Here is a 14,195-nt window from a genome sequence, read left to right as displayed (position 1 = left end):
CAGATTCATAGAGACAGAAAGGAGAGGAGAGTTTACTGGGGGAGGAATGAAAGTGGGAGGTTATTGTTTTACTGATACTAAGCTGCTGTTTAAGATGATAAAAACATTTTGGAAATACATAGTTGTGATGATTGTGTACATACATATTATGTATGTACTTAATGCAGTTGTGTACTCGGAAATGGTTAGATGGTTTATTTTATGTTATACATGTTTTAAAAAGAAAATGCATTAGTTCTAGTCTTTCCTGTCTGTTTTGGGGACTTTGATTATCTGTCTCATTAACGTTTCTTTTCTCCTTCATGAAAGAAAGATGAGTGACTTGTCTGTGGTATTTAAACAAAATGCTTGAGTAGCCGTGAATTTTTAAATATCCAAATAAAAGCAGAGAAATGAAAAAAAAACCCACTGTGGATAAACATGAATAAATAAAAAATATATCATTTGCAAATTCTTAGGTTTAGTCAGAATTTGTTATAACCCCGTGAGTGCTGTGAAAGCAGTCTGAGCCTAGAGTTTTCTTCAGCTTTACCGTTTAGGATTTTATAAAAGCTGTCCATATGGGTCCACTTGGTTTGGGCTCATAGGCAAATTGGTCTCCAGCCAGATGCTCCATCTTCTTACGTATCACACCTCTCTGTAGAGCTGAAACGTTCCCCTGAAGAGAAACTTTTAAAAATCCCACAGACTCTAATTTAGATTTGGCAATCACTGTGCTGTGATGTTTGAGTGTTTTAGACTTAGCAATAAATAATGTTTTAAAATTTCCCATGTTTGGTGTCTTAGTTGCTGTGCTGTTTGTATCTATAACAAAAACCCTAGACATAAGATTAAATTAAGTCTAATAGTCTCTTTTTGGCCAAGATTGTTCTTCCCACCCCATCATCTCAGATCCTCCTCATTTTTATTATAAATAGTGAAGTGAAATGAAAGAGGTAAGGAGAAGAAGTTCATTTGTTCACGAGATAGCATTCCTCAAGGAATCAGTAGACAAGTTCAAATAATCATGACATTTACTCTGATATATCTTTGTCTTCGCTTCATACAACTTTTGCATCTTTATTTTAAGACGTTTCAGCCATCATCTGGCCGGTCCGGTGTTGGGGGTCCGTGGGACAGAGGACTGACCCACTCAAATATATATTATCCTGCTCCCAATTTCATCAAGAGGGATACCATAGGAACTAAAGGCCAAATTCCAGTTAATAGTAACTTTCCCGAATTCAACCAGTCTCACACTTACTCCAAACAAAACTACTCTAAGTCCTTTCTGGAACAAGACAAGACAAAACAGTAATTCGTTGAACTATTTAACACAGAAGAGTTGAATATGCAATAGTATAGTGTTATCTTTGCTCCTTGGATTCAAATCAGCTCCTTTTTTGTCATTGGTCTAGGGTTCTTAGGCGAAAGGGGAGTTTGTTATAAATTAGCCTGCTTAAAGCATCTTGATGTGTGTTACTGGTGGATCTGCTGTCAGAGACTATAAATATAATACATCTGTTCATCCGCTGTGCATGGAATTAACTTTGATGACAGATGAGTACCCCTGAGCATGTAGCTTGATTGACCTAGTGAGTATTTAGTCAATACCCACTGGTCGAAACTCTGAGTGTTTGGAAAGGGACACACACACACACACACACACACACACACACACACGCACACATATATATCCATGTGCACATAATACATACAGGGCAGCTATGTGTATTTCCATCCCCAATGGACAGAGAGGCAGAAAAAACAATGGGCACAGACAGCGCAGAGGGCAGCATTCATTAAGGTTTTGGTTGTCAAACTAATTTCTGGGGGCTCCTTGCTCTCTCCACACAAGGCAGAGAATTATTCTCACAAAGTTAACAGCATCACAGCATGTTCCCTTATGGCAAGCGCTGAACTCCTGGAAAGTCTCTCAGGAGTGATATATCTTAAGTTAAGTAGAAATCCTGTACCCCCAAAGATCTTCGATTCCTGAGTAGAGATTATACCAGTAGAGACAAATTGGTTATTTCCACCCAAACTTCCAAACCCCACTGTTCGGCTTGGTATCAAAAATCGAAAGTAAACCTTTATTTATTTACCTTTACTGCAAGACTTGGTTGGTGGAAGTTTGTTGATGTGCAGCAAATCCCTAGTGGGAAATTACTACAACTAACAAGACTAGGAATATTTGTTTTCAAATGGATTTTTAAATTGACCTTGATAGTTTTCAATGTTTCTTAATTAGTGTTTGCAAATCTGCTGATTTTATGAAAAATCTGTTTCTTGCTGTATTAGAGTGTAGCATCACAACAAAATTAGCATTCCATATGTTGTTTTGTTAAACATACTTGGTGACTTTCTTTAAAATCCCTTGGGAAATGTTTTGAAATTTGTTGAAACAAATATGCAACACTTGAAATTAAATGGTGATTATCACCACATTGTTCTTTCTTTAAAGCATCGCCTGTGTTTGGATTCATTTAGGAGTGCTATCACTGAACACATACCCTTCAGAAATTACTCATGAATGGGTAAGGCTTAGATACCAGCCTTTCAACCTAGGTAAGTAAAAGCAGCTTGCTACAGAATTCTCGCAGTGCCTTGATGAAGCCCAGCTACCTTACCAAAGCCTGGAGTGGCAAAAACCATCATTTGAAAAAATAAAAATCAAACCAACTTTATTTAGGTTTTCTCTTCTCTAAGTGGCATGAGAAAATCGAGCTCCGTTTTCCCAAAATCTCCTGCAGAGCTCTTAAACAGGAGCAGAAGTTTGTATTTCATTGGGAATTGGACAGCTGGGTTGCCTCCCATAGGTAGCACTGATCATTAATCTTCAGTTGTTTATTGCATCTGAGGATGTCATGTCCATGTCTTCATTTCAGCCTTAACATTTAGTCAATAAACAAATTGAACATCTACTATGTGCCAGGCATTGTGCTAGGGACTGGGGTTTCTGTTGGGAATAGCACATGTGGATCGGTAGCTCTCATCTCAGGGCATCACAGTTTAGGGGGCAAATAATGGGCAGCGCACTAGGGCTAAGGGGCTGAGGGAAATTAGTCAGTGCTTAAGCATCAAAGCAAATGCAAGCTTACCAGATAGAAGAGTCAAGAAAGGATCTTGCAGGAGGAGTGCCTGATTCATACAGCACTGAAGTATAAAAGTTTGCACGTTGTTGGTGACCATGTGATGGCTGGAGCAGAGGGTTCAGGGTGGGCCTGGGGTTGGGGGAAAGCATTTGAAAGGTAGGTGGGTGTGTTTTTCCATCATGCTGAGGAGTGTGGATATGGAGAGATTCTGGAATATTTTAAGAAGGAACAGATATTGATCAGTTGTATGAGACAGAGGGGAAGGGGCTGGACGCACTGGAAGTGAATCCTAACAGTGGAATTAAAAGGCTCTCCTATTGGGACACCTGGGTGGCTCAGTGGGTTAAGCATCTGCCTTTGGCTCAGGTCATGATCTCGGAGTCCAGGATCAAAGCCCTGCCTCAGGCACCCTGCTCAGCGGGGAGTCTGCTTCTCTGTCTTCCTCTGCCCCTCCCCACCGTGTATGCGTGCTCTCTCTCTCAAATAAATGGATAAAAAAAACTTAAAAAAAAATGCTGTCCTCTTTTTAGAGCTGAGAGAGATTTAGGAAGACATGATTTCACCTGAAGGAATGAAGGCCAGAGAGGAGTCATGCTGAACTCCAAAGTTTGTGGTTGTAGTTACTGAGGACATCGTGGTTAGCAGAGGTTTTGAGTGGAAGGAAACGAGTTCTAATTTGGACATGTTGAGTTCAGGTTCCTGTGGAATGTGTAGGCGGTATGGATCTTGGATAGCTGAACGTTTTCTGCCTCCCTGTAGTGGTTTGGGCTTTTCTTCCAATGATTAGAGGAGGGTCCAGGCAAGTGAGTGGGATTATTGCTTGTCTCCTAGTAGCAGCTGAGCACACTTGCCTGCAAGTGCACTGAAGGGGCTCTCTCCAGCCTCCTGTCCTATGGGTACGCATGCTAGTGTGTGGACCTCTTTCCTGCGCCTTCCAGTTATCCTGTCATGCTCCCTGATGGTCAGACTTATTTGTTAAAACTCTGCCACAGGTGAAATATTTTCTGTGTCCCACCTCTTCCTAGAGGTGGGACTTTGAACTTTGAACTTTGGTTCCCCTGGTTGCCCTGCTTCTTTAAGCTCAAGGGTGTGCTCAAGAGAAGTCATGGTGGGGTACCTGGGTGGCTCAGAGGGTTAAAGCCTCTGCATTCGGCTCAGGTCATGGTCTCAGGGTCCTGGGATTGAGCCCCTCGTCAGGCTCTCTGCTCGGCCGGGAGCCTGCTTCCCTTTCTCTCTCTCTCTGCCTGCCTCTCTGCCTACTTGTGATCTCTGTCTGTCAAATAAGTAAGTAAAATACTAAAAAAAAAAAAAAAAGAGAGAGAGAGAAGTCATGGTCTGTAAATTATTCAGCCCTTTCTCCTTGTTAAGGGAAGAACCTCTTGTGGCTTTCTGCATTCTAAATGGAAGCAGTACTCCCTCTAGGGAATCCATTTTGATAATTAAGGAACTGGCAATTACTTTACAGCGTGATCTGAAAGGACAGCTTCTGGTGGGTAGTCACAGTAGGACTGTAGGTATACTTGAGAAGCTTCTCTACATTGTTCCCCAAATCAGAACTGTTTCCATTAGACTGCCTTTACCTACTATCTCTTTTACCCCCCAGCACCTTGAGGGCACCACTTTGCAGCTGAGGGTACATAAAGCAAAAAGCGAAAAAAACTATAGTGTGTCCCTAAGCCTCTAATAATTCAATATGGACATGCTGGTTTGGAAACTCAGATTATGGCAGTGAAAAACCTAACCAAGGCAAAAGAAATACGGAGGAGGGGGTAGTTGGACACATGCATTGTATTTTTCTTCTGGGAGGTTGATGGTGGGGGAAGGCGTGGTCCAAACACTTCCTCTGTAAGGGGCTGGCCAGACTGTACCAACTTCAGGCTTTGCAGGACTTAACAGTCTGTGTAGCAGTCACTCTTGCAACTGAACTCTGCCATTGTAGAAAAGAGCAGCTGTGGTTAATACACCAATAGGTGTGGTTGCGTTCTAATAAAACTTTATTTATAAAAACAGGTGGCCATTGGATTTGACCCACAGGGCTACAGTTTGCGAGCCCCCAAGTTATCAGATTGATTCAGAAAATCCAGCATACAACATCACCATTTTGGTAATGACAATCTATCTACATCACACACGTTTGCAAAGAAACTCATTGATCCAGGCCTAACCAGATTTATTGAATCAGAATATTTGCCTGTGAGACAGGGTTCTTCTATAATATGTGTGTGTGTGTATATGTTTATATATGAAATAACTGAAAGGAAGGAAACATACCAAAATATTAATCTTTCTTAGATCTGAGTTGTTGAATTGTAGGCAATTTACATGTTAAAAATAGGCAAAGTTTCAAACAATAAGTCTGTATGACTTTTGTCATCACCCAAAAATTATTTTAAAATAAAATAACACTAATGTAAGTATGATGGGGAAAGAAATGCACTTGAAGTTGTTGTATATGTAAGAATTAATGTTAATCTATTCTGTTTACTTTACCTCAAATCATTAATTGGAATTACGTTTTTTTTTTTTTCTTGCTAGAGATTTATCCATTTCTTTAGACTCTGATTTAACATCTGAGAATGAAGATAATTTTGTAACATTAAAAAAGGCTTATTATTACTGAGCCCTGGGCCAGTGGTTCTTGTTAACATGGCCTGTCATAGGAGGGGCTGGTCCTAACTTCCCGTACCCAAGGATGAAAGGACTCAGATCTTTTTAATAATTAGTTTTCCTTTCTGCTACTGAATTGGACACTCTAGAAGACATTTATTAATTAAGAACAGTCTTTTAGTATATTAGGAATGAAGATAATTTTCCAACCTCCAAAGGGCCCAGTATTAGTCTGGTCTAGATAAAAGGCATTTAGTAACTGTATTCTCTTAGAAGTAGAACCACATCCAACTTCCTGTGCCGTGGGAAGAATGATCATGTGGGCTGAATAACCGTGCCCTTTGACCAGAAGCCCTGGATCCTGCAGAAGTAGGGTGGGCACTGGAGACACGTTGTGGATGTGGGCAGGTATCATTATCAGGACTGGCCTTTGGGCAGTTGAAAAATAGGCAGGATTCCTTGTTACTGTCTTCCTACTTCCCCATTCCATAGTGTTCTCCCAGTTCTTTATTATTACCCAATCACTGTTAAGAAGCTAAGACACAGCGTTTGTTCCCTAGATCTCTTTGTTACCCAGAGGCTGACGAAGCCGGCTCTCTGCTTGTAGTCACACTGGGCAGAATCAACTAATTCTTGATACACACTGATGACTTACATGACTAAGTTGCGATATTGCTGTGGTGTATGCTGCAAGGTTGAAGGGAACATGGTTTTGATGAAAGGAACAAAGGCCTGATGTAATGGTGGATACATTTCTGGGCCTCGTCTGTTACTGCTGTGTTTGCTATTCTGTCTTTGTGGGATGCTTTTCTGCAGACAACCACGGGTCTCCCTTCCTTATTCAGGGCTCTGCTCAAATGTCACCTCAACAGAGGTTTTACCTGACATGGTGCTCTTCCTTTATTCTCTGTTCCCTTTCCTGGCTTTATTTTCATTATATTACTCATCAACACCTGGCCTTAGATCTGGATATGTACTGTGTGTGTGTGTGTATGTGTGCGTGTGTGGCCTTTCTCTCCACTAGAACATAAATGCCATGAGCTCATTTTTTTCTATTGTGTTTATGGTTATGTTTCTAGCACCTAGAACAGAGCATGGGCATAATATACAAACAACAAACAACAAATATCTGTAGATTGTTGGATGACTGCTCCGCTTGGAGCACCTATAATTCTTCTTCTTAATCTCGAGTTCTTGTCTCCTCACCAGCACATAATCGGCTAAACAAAGAAGGAAGAACATGACTGAGCCAAAAATACTTATTAAGGGAATTAAATCAGAAGTCCCAGTCACTTACCAAAGACACAACTAATATTAGATCCACAAGTTCCTTTCCTAGAGCCTCATTTTCAGGACATTTGGCCGTTGTGACTTTGGTTTGGCTCTGCTGTTATTTTTACATGGTGTTAATGTGTTCCTGACATATTTCAGAGACCAGGCTTGTCATTTTCTTTGAGGGTCCCATGAATTTCTCTCTTACACTTTTGAAATGAAATTTCAGAATTGACTCAAATTTATTGTTTCAATCAAAATGGATTTGATTTACAGATGTCTGATCCCTTAAAAACAGATCTAAAAAAAGAAAGCTTCCATCAACTTCAATTCTTGTTTTCTTGTCTCCTCTAAACAGGAACTCAGAACTTTCTATAAGACATTTTCTGTAAGACTTTATTGTGTTAAAAACATCGGTGCATGTTAAACCAAGTACATCATATTTGCTTGTGTTTTAAGGTTCATTTCATCGGGGAAGTAGTATAATCCACTAGCAAGTTGTGTCTGCCTTTTCAGAATGTGATTATTGCTCATAAACGTGGTTTTAATTGAAAATTTTATGTCATGGATAGCCTATAGCAGTCTTAGATCCACATACCTATATTTATGTGTCTATAATTTATTTTTTAAGATTCCCTATACAACACTATTTTGAAATTACTAAAAGGGTTTTCTTTATTTTTTTGTTATTCATCTGGGTGACTTAAAAAATATATTGCTGTTGTGTTCAACTGTTGGCACCGTTGCAGGCAACTAAAACCTTAAGAAAATTATTCCCCCTCCTCTCCCCTCCCAAAGCCACATCTAAAAAGGTCACAAAAGGAAACACACAATTCAAATAATCTCCATGCTGTATCTGAGATTAACTCGGACACAGATGTTTTAACTTATAGTTTGATCTGGCATAATATATACATTTAACAAAATCCTGTTTTGTATTGCTTCTATAAACACTGAAGTCTGATAAAAGTGTATTGATTTTTCTGCTATTTAAGAGCTTTTGAACCAGTGCTTAAAGTGGGTTTTCTCCAAGGCCTAAATTAACTCTTTCAGCTTCTGACCATGGTTTCCGTGTAGGGGTGTGTGTGCATGCAAGAATGTGTTTGTTTATGCTTGAAATGGATTAGAATGGCAAACCATTTTGTGGTTTGCAATATTTTACTTGCTAGGGATAATCATTAGACTTTGTTCTTGATTTTTTTCTTCGAAGATGAAATGATTCAACACTGTTCATTACTGTTCATTTCCTAACCACACTGTAATCGTTATAGGCCTGCATATTGGCTGAAAAGTCAGTGAAAATATTAATGCAACATGAAGAGGGCTTTCCTCCCCACTCCTGGGCATTTAAATATGGACTTCATGCTTCCTCTCCCTGGTCCTCAGGCCTCCAGCTGATCTTAACATGTCTGCTCTTCCGGAAGTGATCCAGGGGACATCAGTCAAGTTTAAGTCTGTCTTGATTTCAAAGCCATTCCCACATCTCTTCTTGCTTGGCCCTCATTCTAACGTCCCACAAGGTCAACTTCCCACCTTGTGAGGAGCAGGGCAGCCTCCACAACCAGACCAAAATTGTGACCTTGGTAACTCCTGGGAAAAAGATATCCCTGAATTTAATAATGTCAAAAGGAACACCAAATCTAGCAACACCATGACCTTCTGAAACTACAGAGACTGTTGCCAAGTGGAATCTCCTATGATGGTATAAAAAGATAGATTCTGAGTTAGTAAGACTCTGGCTGATTAATATGAGGGCCTATTAAGCATTGTCATTTACAAAAAGTCTTTTTAGTTTTAATCTTATTTATTTATTTATTTGTCAGAGAGATAGAGAGCACAAGCAGGCAGAGGCAGAGAGAGAAGCAGGCTCCCTGCTGAGCAAGGAGCCCTATGCAGAACTCGATCCCAGAACCCTGGGATCATGATCTGAGCCAAGGCTGCAGTTTAACCAACTGAGCCACCCAGGTATCCCTTACAAAAAGTCTTCACCCGAATGACTTTATTTGAGTCTCCATGTAAATTTCTGAAATAAGTGTCTTAGCTATCTCTACTTTGCAAACAATGACACAATCTCCAAGAGAGGGAAAGTGGTAGACCAAGAACCTAAATCCTGCATTTCTTTTATTTCACCAGATAAAGGGTATAACGGACAAACAAGCATTTAATTTATTGGGAAGTTAATCAAATAGTGCTTTTTGTGTTGTTACTTTTTAAATTCGTCATTCGGGTTCACAGTAAGGACGACATATTAGTAGCAAGAACATTTATCTACTTATCAGCCACACACGTGTGTGTGCCTCCCCCACCAAAAGTCTGGGATAAAAGGTCAAGGGATAAAAACAAGTGCATACTCCAAAACTGGAAACCAATAAAGTTTTTTTTGTAAAGGATTCTCTCCATACCTTAAAGAGTTTTCTTGAACAAAACTTACAGAACATCAACATTTATTTCAGTGATTGCTGTAAAAACCACTGTGCATAGAATTTGCATCTCAGCTACCAGAGGCTGTCTGCTTCCCTGAGACAGAGCTTCCAAATTCCTTTAGGCCGGGGTGTGGGGGGCAGCATTGCTTATCACCTCATCACCTCTGCAGAGTGTAAACTGGAGGTGTGGCTTGTCCACACATGGGCTGCTGGAAAGTGACCTTGTAGGCCTCTTGGGAAACCCAGAACATTGTCTCAGGTAATGTTAGTATTTATTGACGTCAAGATTATAGAATGTGTTTGTGGACGTTTTCTTGAAATTCCATTTTTATAAAAGAAAAATGTCTTCCTTTAGCAGTAAACACTCAATAACTTCCTCAGTGAGAATGGGGGTTCTATCCGCAACAGTGGAAGTCCAGAGAATAGTATCATTCTGAAGGGTGTGGGTTTCAATCCCAGCACTGCTATTGGCTAGCTGTCTGATCTTGGCTAAGCGAATTTTCTCTTTGAGTCTCCGTCTTTCTCATCTGCAAGAGGTAAATAATAACATCTACCTGGAAGGGTTGTTTGAAAGGTGGCAGAGAATGTACACATTGGCCCAAGATGACTCTGAAAAATTCAGGTACTGAATTTATGGGATGAATGGGACTTGGGATCATGAGAAGTTTCATCGCAGGACATATATCCTACCAAGGACCTGTAACTCCATGACCTGACCAAACGAGGGCGATGGGATTAGGGGGCTGGAAGGGGAGGGTGTAAGGAACAGCTGAATCCTCAGGAGAGGTGCCTCCCCTTGCCCCAGTGGTGGCTGAACCTTTTGTGAAGGCAGCAGTCATCAGATCAGTAGAGTGTGAATGTCATCCTTTTGCTTAATATCTCTTCCCGTGTGTCTTTGACTTATATCGGCTCATTTTACCCACCAAATTTGCTTTGATTATCTTCGGCTCTGTAGAGCCAGCACATCTCTGCAGGAATGAGCTGGATCTGCTTCTGCTTCTCACAGCCCTGACAGAGCTGTCAGCTTCATTTCCATCATGAAATCTTGGTAGCTCAGCAGGGTGTCAGAACTCCGTGTTTCCCGTCCCAGGTTGTATTGGCACAGCTGGGGTGGAGAGGAATCTTCTTTCGACTTGTGAACTGAGCAACTTTGGATTAACAAATCATTGAGAAGATAAAAATGTGGGCTTGAATTTTTACTGTTAAAAAATCTCAATTATCTGAATGTCAAAAAGATCATAAAAATGAACTTGGAATTAATATGTGGGTGGTTGAAAGTTACATTAGGCAAAACAATCAGACCATCTGATCCCTTTGAGAGACCTGTGGTCTGTTCTGAACAATATAATTGCCTTAAGAAGCTTTTAATCTTATTAAACCTCGAGTCCTAACCCAAGTGAATAAGCTGATACTGTCTTTCATTTAATTAAACAGAGAAAGTAATAGCCAGAAATGTAGATGGTTATTCTCCCACCAAAATGTGAAGTATGGCCTTCAGAGTTGACGATACATAGCTTTCTTCCACAAAAATGAAGGCTGTGTAGCCACATTGTTATCAAACCTCTCCTGTGTAGAGTAAGGAAAATGTGGGTTTCAAGAGAAATGACTGCATTGGGGTAATAGCTTAGTGGTGATTGTACTGTATTTCAGAAAATAAGGATTCTTATAGTTATCTGAAGTTGCTACTGTTTTTATTTATCTATTTATTTATTTATTTATACAATTTTATCTGTTTATTTGTTAGAGAGAGAGCAGCAGGCAGAGGGAGAAGCAGACTCCTCACTGAGCAGGGAGGCTGATGCGGGACTCTGATCCCTGGACCCTGGGATCATGAGGACCCTGGCAGACGCTTAAGGACTAAGCCACACAGGTGCCCCTCTGCTGTTTTTATTCTTAAGACGGACTCATTTTAAACATCATGGGTAGACATACAGTTGTGCGTATTTCACTCTTCTTTTGAGCTAGAGTAGACTAGAGAGAGCTCTTTTAGAAAGACACAGAATTAACATTATAGATACTTACTCAACAAATATTTGCCTGGTGCCCACCGAGTAATGGTTGCCATATAAACCTCATCTAGAAGAAAGAACATGGCCCCATGAAGCCGGGGAAGGAAAGGGTTCGAAGCAGAGACAGCCCTAAGGTGGGAAAGAACTTGGCAACTTTGCAGACCCCAAGAGCTGTGTGGGTGGAGCTCAGCGAGGAGAAGGAGGGGGAGAAGGGACGGAGCAATTGCATGAGAAAGACAGACTGCTGGGGCAGTTCAGCCTTGCGGGGCAGATAGTGGAACATGTGGAGTGATCGCCCTCAACTTGCAGGCCACGGGGCTCCTGTACGTCATCAGACGCATGCGCCGTTTTTATCTTGTAGCGCTTCGGAAGTTCTTTCCTCTAGTGTCTTCATTTCTTGATATTAATTCTTGGAGTTTGCAGCCATGACTGCATCTGACGCCAGGAACTCCATCTTCTTTCTTTCTAATTTGCTTTCTGTTGGGTCGAAGGATCAAATAACCAAACTAATTAGAACGATGTCGAAGGTAGGAGTGACAGAGCCATGAATCTCAGGCAAAGACAGTTTCCTCCAGGCAAAATCAATAAGCCTTCATCGCTGGGCCACTTTGTTCTAGACCTCAGCGTTTGCTTCTGTAGAAGCTGACTACTGATCAGAACACCCCCGAGTGTCCTTGCAGCCTGTAATTTGACCTATAAGAGCTTTATAAAAGACCTTTGAACATTAATTGCATTTTGTTGTGCTTACCATAGTTAAACTTGCCACATCTTAATTATCTGGAAGTGTTAGCTACTTCTTTAAATAGCTGCACCCCCCCCATGCCCTCCTATCGACTAAGAGAAATTAAAAAATTAAAGTGTTGAAAATCTAAGTATCCAAATGAGGATCAATATTTAATTATAAATCATTTCTCCGCTTACATTTTTCTTCATCTGACTACAAAACGCATCATGAGACTGTGCACTCACACACATGACAGTCTAATGATTTCTGCCCTTGGGAGATGTATGTTGTTATTTTCCTAGTTCAAAACTCTAGACTCTAAACTTTTGAGCAGAGGAGTGAGCTGTTGTGCTTACACTATTAACTCTTCGAGGGGAGAAGTTGTTTCTTCTCTTTTCCTATCACTGAAGCATGGGCCCCAGCATTCTGAGCAAATTAGATGCTCAGAAAATGTTTCTTGAATGAATGCATACATGAGTAAAATCTGTTGGCTTGAATCTGACCTCGATTTTGCTAAATGTATCAGGAGTTAGCACTCAGCTGCTTTTTTGTCTTCAAAAAAGCTTTTGTCAGGCATCGGTTCCTTAAAAATAAAGTGTGAATGTGTGGTATTCTAGAATTCTCTGGGATTATGTAAGAATGTCTAAGATGGTCTTCAACTGTCTCAGGAGAAAAGGGTTAGTAAGAAGCACTTACACAGAAATCAAATAGTTTCAGACAGTGGTCAACCTCAGCAAAATATTTGCAAAACAGTCATCAAGTGGCTTTTTCCCTTTGCTTTTGGAATGAGAAGCTGTCCACTTACCTCCAGATCTCACGCCTGGCTAATTGCAGGGAGGGATGAGTGGAAGGCGGGGTGCTAGACAAGGGCTGACATCTGTCCCGAATGTGGCATCTTATTTCCTGCAGGCTCAGGTCTGTTTAGCATTACACAGTGCTTAGCTTTGGTCAGGATGTGGTCAGTTTTTTGGAAGGTGTATAATACGAAATTGGCTTTCCAGGAGGAAAGCTCCCGACAATTTACACTGTGCATGCAAATTTTCGTGTCGAAAATTGCCTGTAAAAATTCAGGATGCGGGATGGTGGGGGGAGAGGGGAGAAAATTGGTTTGGCAGCAAGGAAAATATTTCTTTTGCCTCCCCCAAGAAAGAAATTCCATAGGGCTTATCATCTATATTTGGAGAGAAATAAATCCATCCCTAGAAATATTTTGGCATCACTGGCTCTCATGTGGCTCGGGGTCCATTCATCAGTGGTCAGATGATTCTGGAGAGTTTCGTGGGGGTCAGGGAAGGAGACATGAAGAGGTGGGCTGGAGGGCCATGCAAGGATGGCAGGTTACTCTGGTGTTAGAACAACCCTTGAAGATCATGAGGAAGTAGCGGGAATTATTTATTGAATTAATCTGTGCCTTAACTTAATGGGGATTATCCTTAGTTTGAAGAGCATTGGGTGAAAAAGGCATCTGGGGAGAAACTTGAACAACTTCTGGAAGAAATTTATGATTTTAATCTCATCATATTACTGTACATTTACAGTATTAACTCTTCCTTAAGAGTAAGCAGCTAAACTGATGGTGTGTGAAGTCCCCACTGGCTTTAGATGCTGGGATTAATGAAGAATGGAGGGTGTGTCTGAGACAGACCTGATGCATCTCCTTATTTCTAAATAAAATAGTGTCATTGGTAGTACTTGGGGTGGCATGAAATTCTGTGGGAGAAGAAGAAACAGGACTTAAGCCTGTGGGGAAGTGATGCATGTTGATGAAGAGATCGTCCTTGGAATTGTGTGGAGAGTTGGCTGTGGAATCCAGGTCTGAGGAAGATGAGAGGAAGAAAAATATGCGTCCCATCACAAGGTGTGAGCGCAGATGTTCACTTTTTCTTTCATCTCGAGCTGTGACCTCTCCAGATTGCTTGCTCAGCCTTTCCTCATACTGAAGCAACTTAAAAACAAGTCACTTAAAAAAAAAAAAAAAACCAGAAACTGCATAGAGCAGCTCCTTTGGGTCTCTGACTTTGACAGGATTCATTCTGAAATGGTCCTGTGGTCCACAACCTATACAGCAGATTTGTTACTTCTATAA

The 14,195-nt window shown here is 40.8% G+C and overlaps 1 protein-coding gene across 8 annotated transcripts in view; it reads left to right on the top strand.

The window, feature by feature from the left end:
- The window catches only part of SUGCT (succinyl-CoA:glutarate-CoA transferase), a 787,044-nt gene that overhangs the window by 484,414 nt on the left and 288,435 nt on the right, over positions 1 to 14,195 (top strand). Inside the window, exon 13 of one of the 8 annotated variants that reach the window (XM_032304189.1) lies at positions 2,444 to 3,433. The exons of the other annotated variants lie outside the window; for them this stretch is intronic. Coding sequence (XP_032160080.1) covers positions 2,444 to 2,512 — 69 coding nt within the window. The 3' untranslated portion in view covers positions 2,513 to 3,433. Of the gene's footprint in view, positions 1 to 2,443; positions 3,434 to 14,195 lie in introns of those variants that run through there. 8 annotated transcript variants of the gene reach the window in all.

The sequence above is a fragment of the Mustela erminea genome, chromosome 11 (assembly GCF_009829155.1).
Source record: "Mustela erminea isolate mMusErm1 chromosome 11, mMusErm1.Pri, whole genome shotgun sequence".
NCBI lineage: Eukaryota > Metazoa > Chordata > Mammalia > Carnivora > Mustelidae > Mustela > Mustela erminea.
This window is presented reverse-complemented; position numbering and strand designations above follow the sequence as displayed.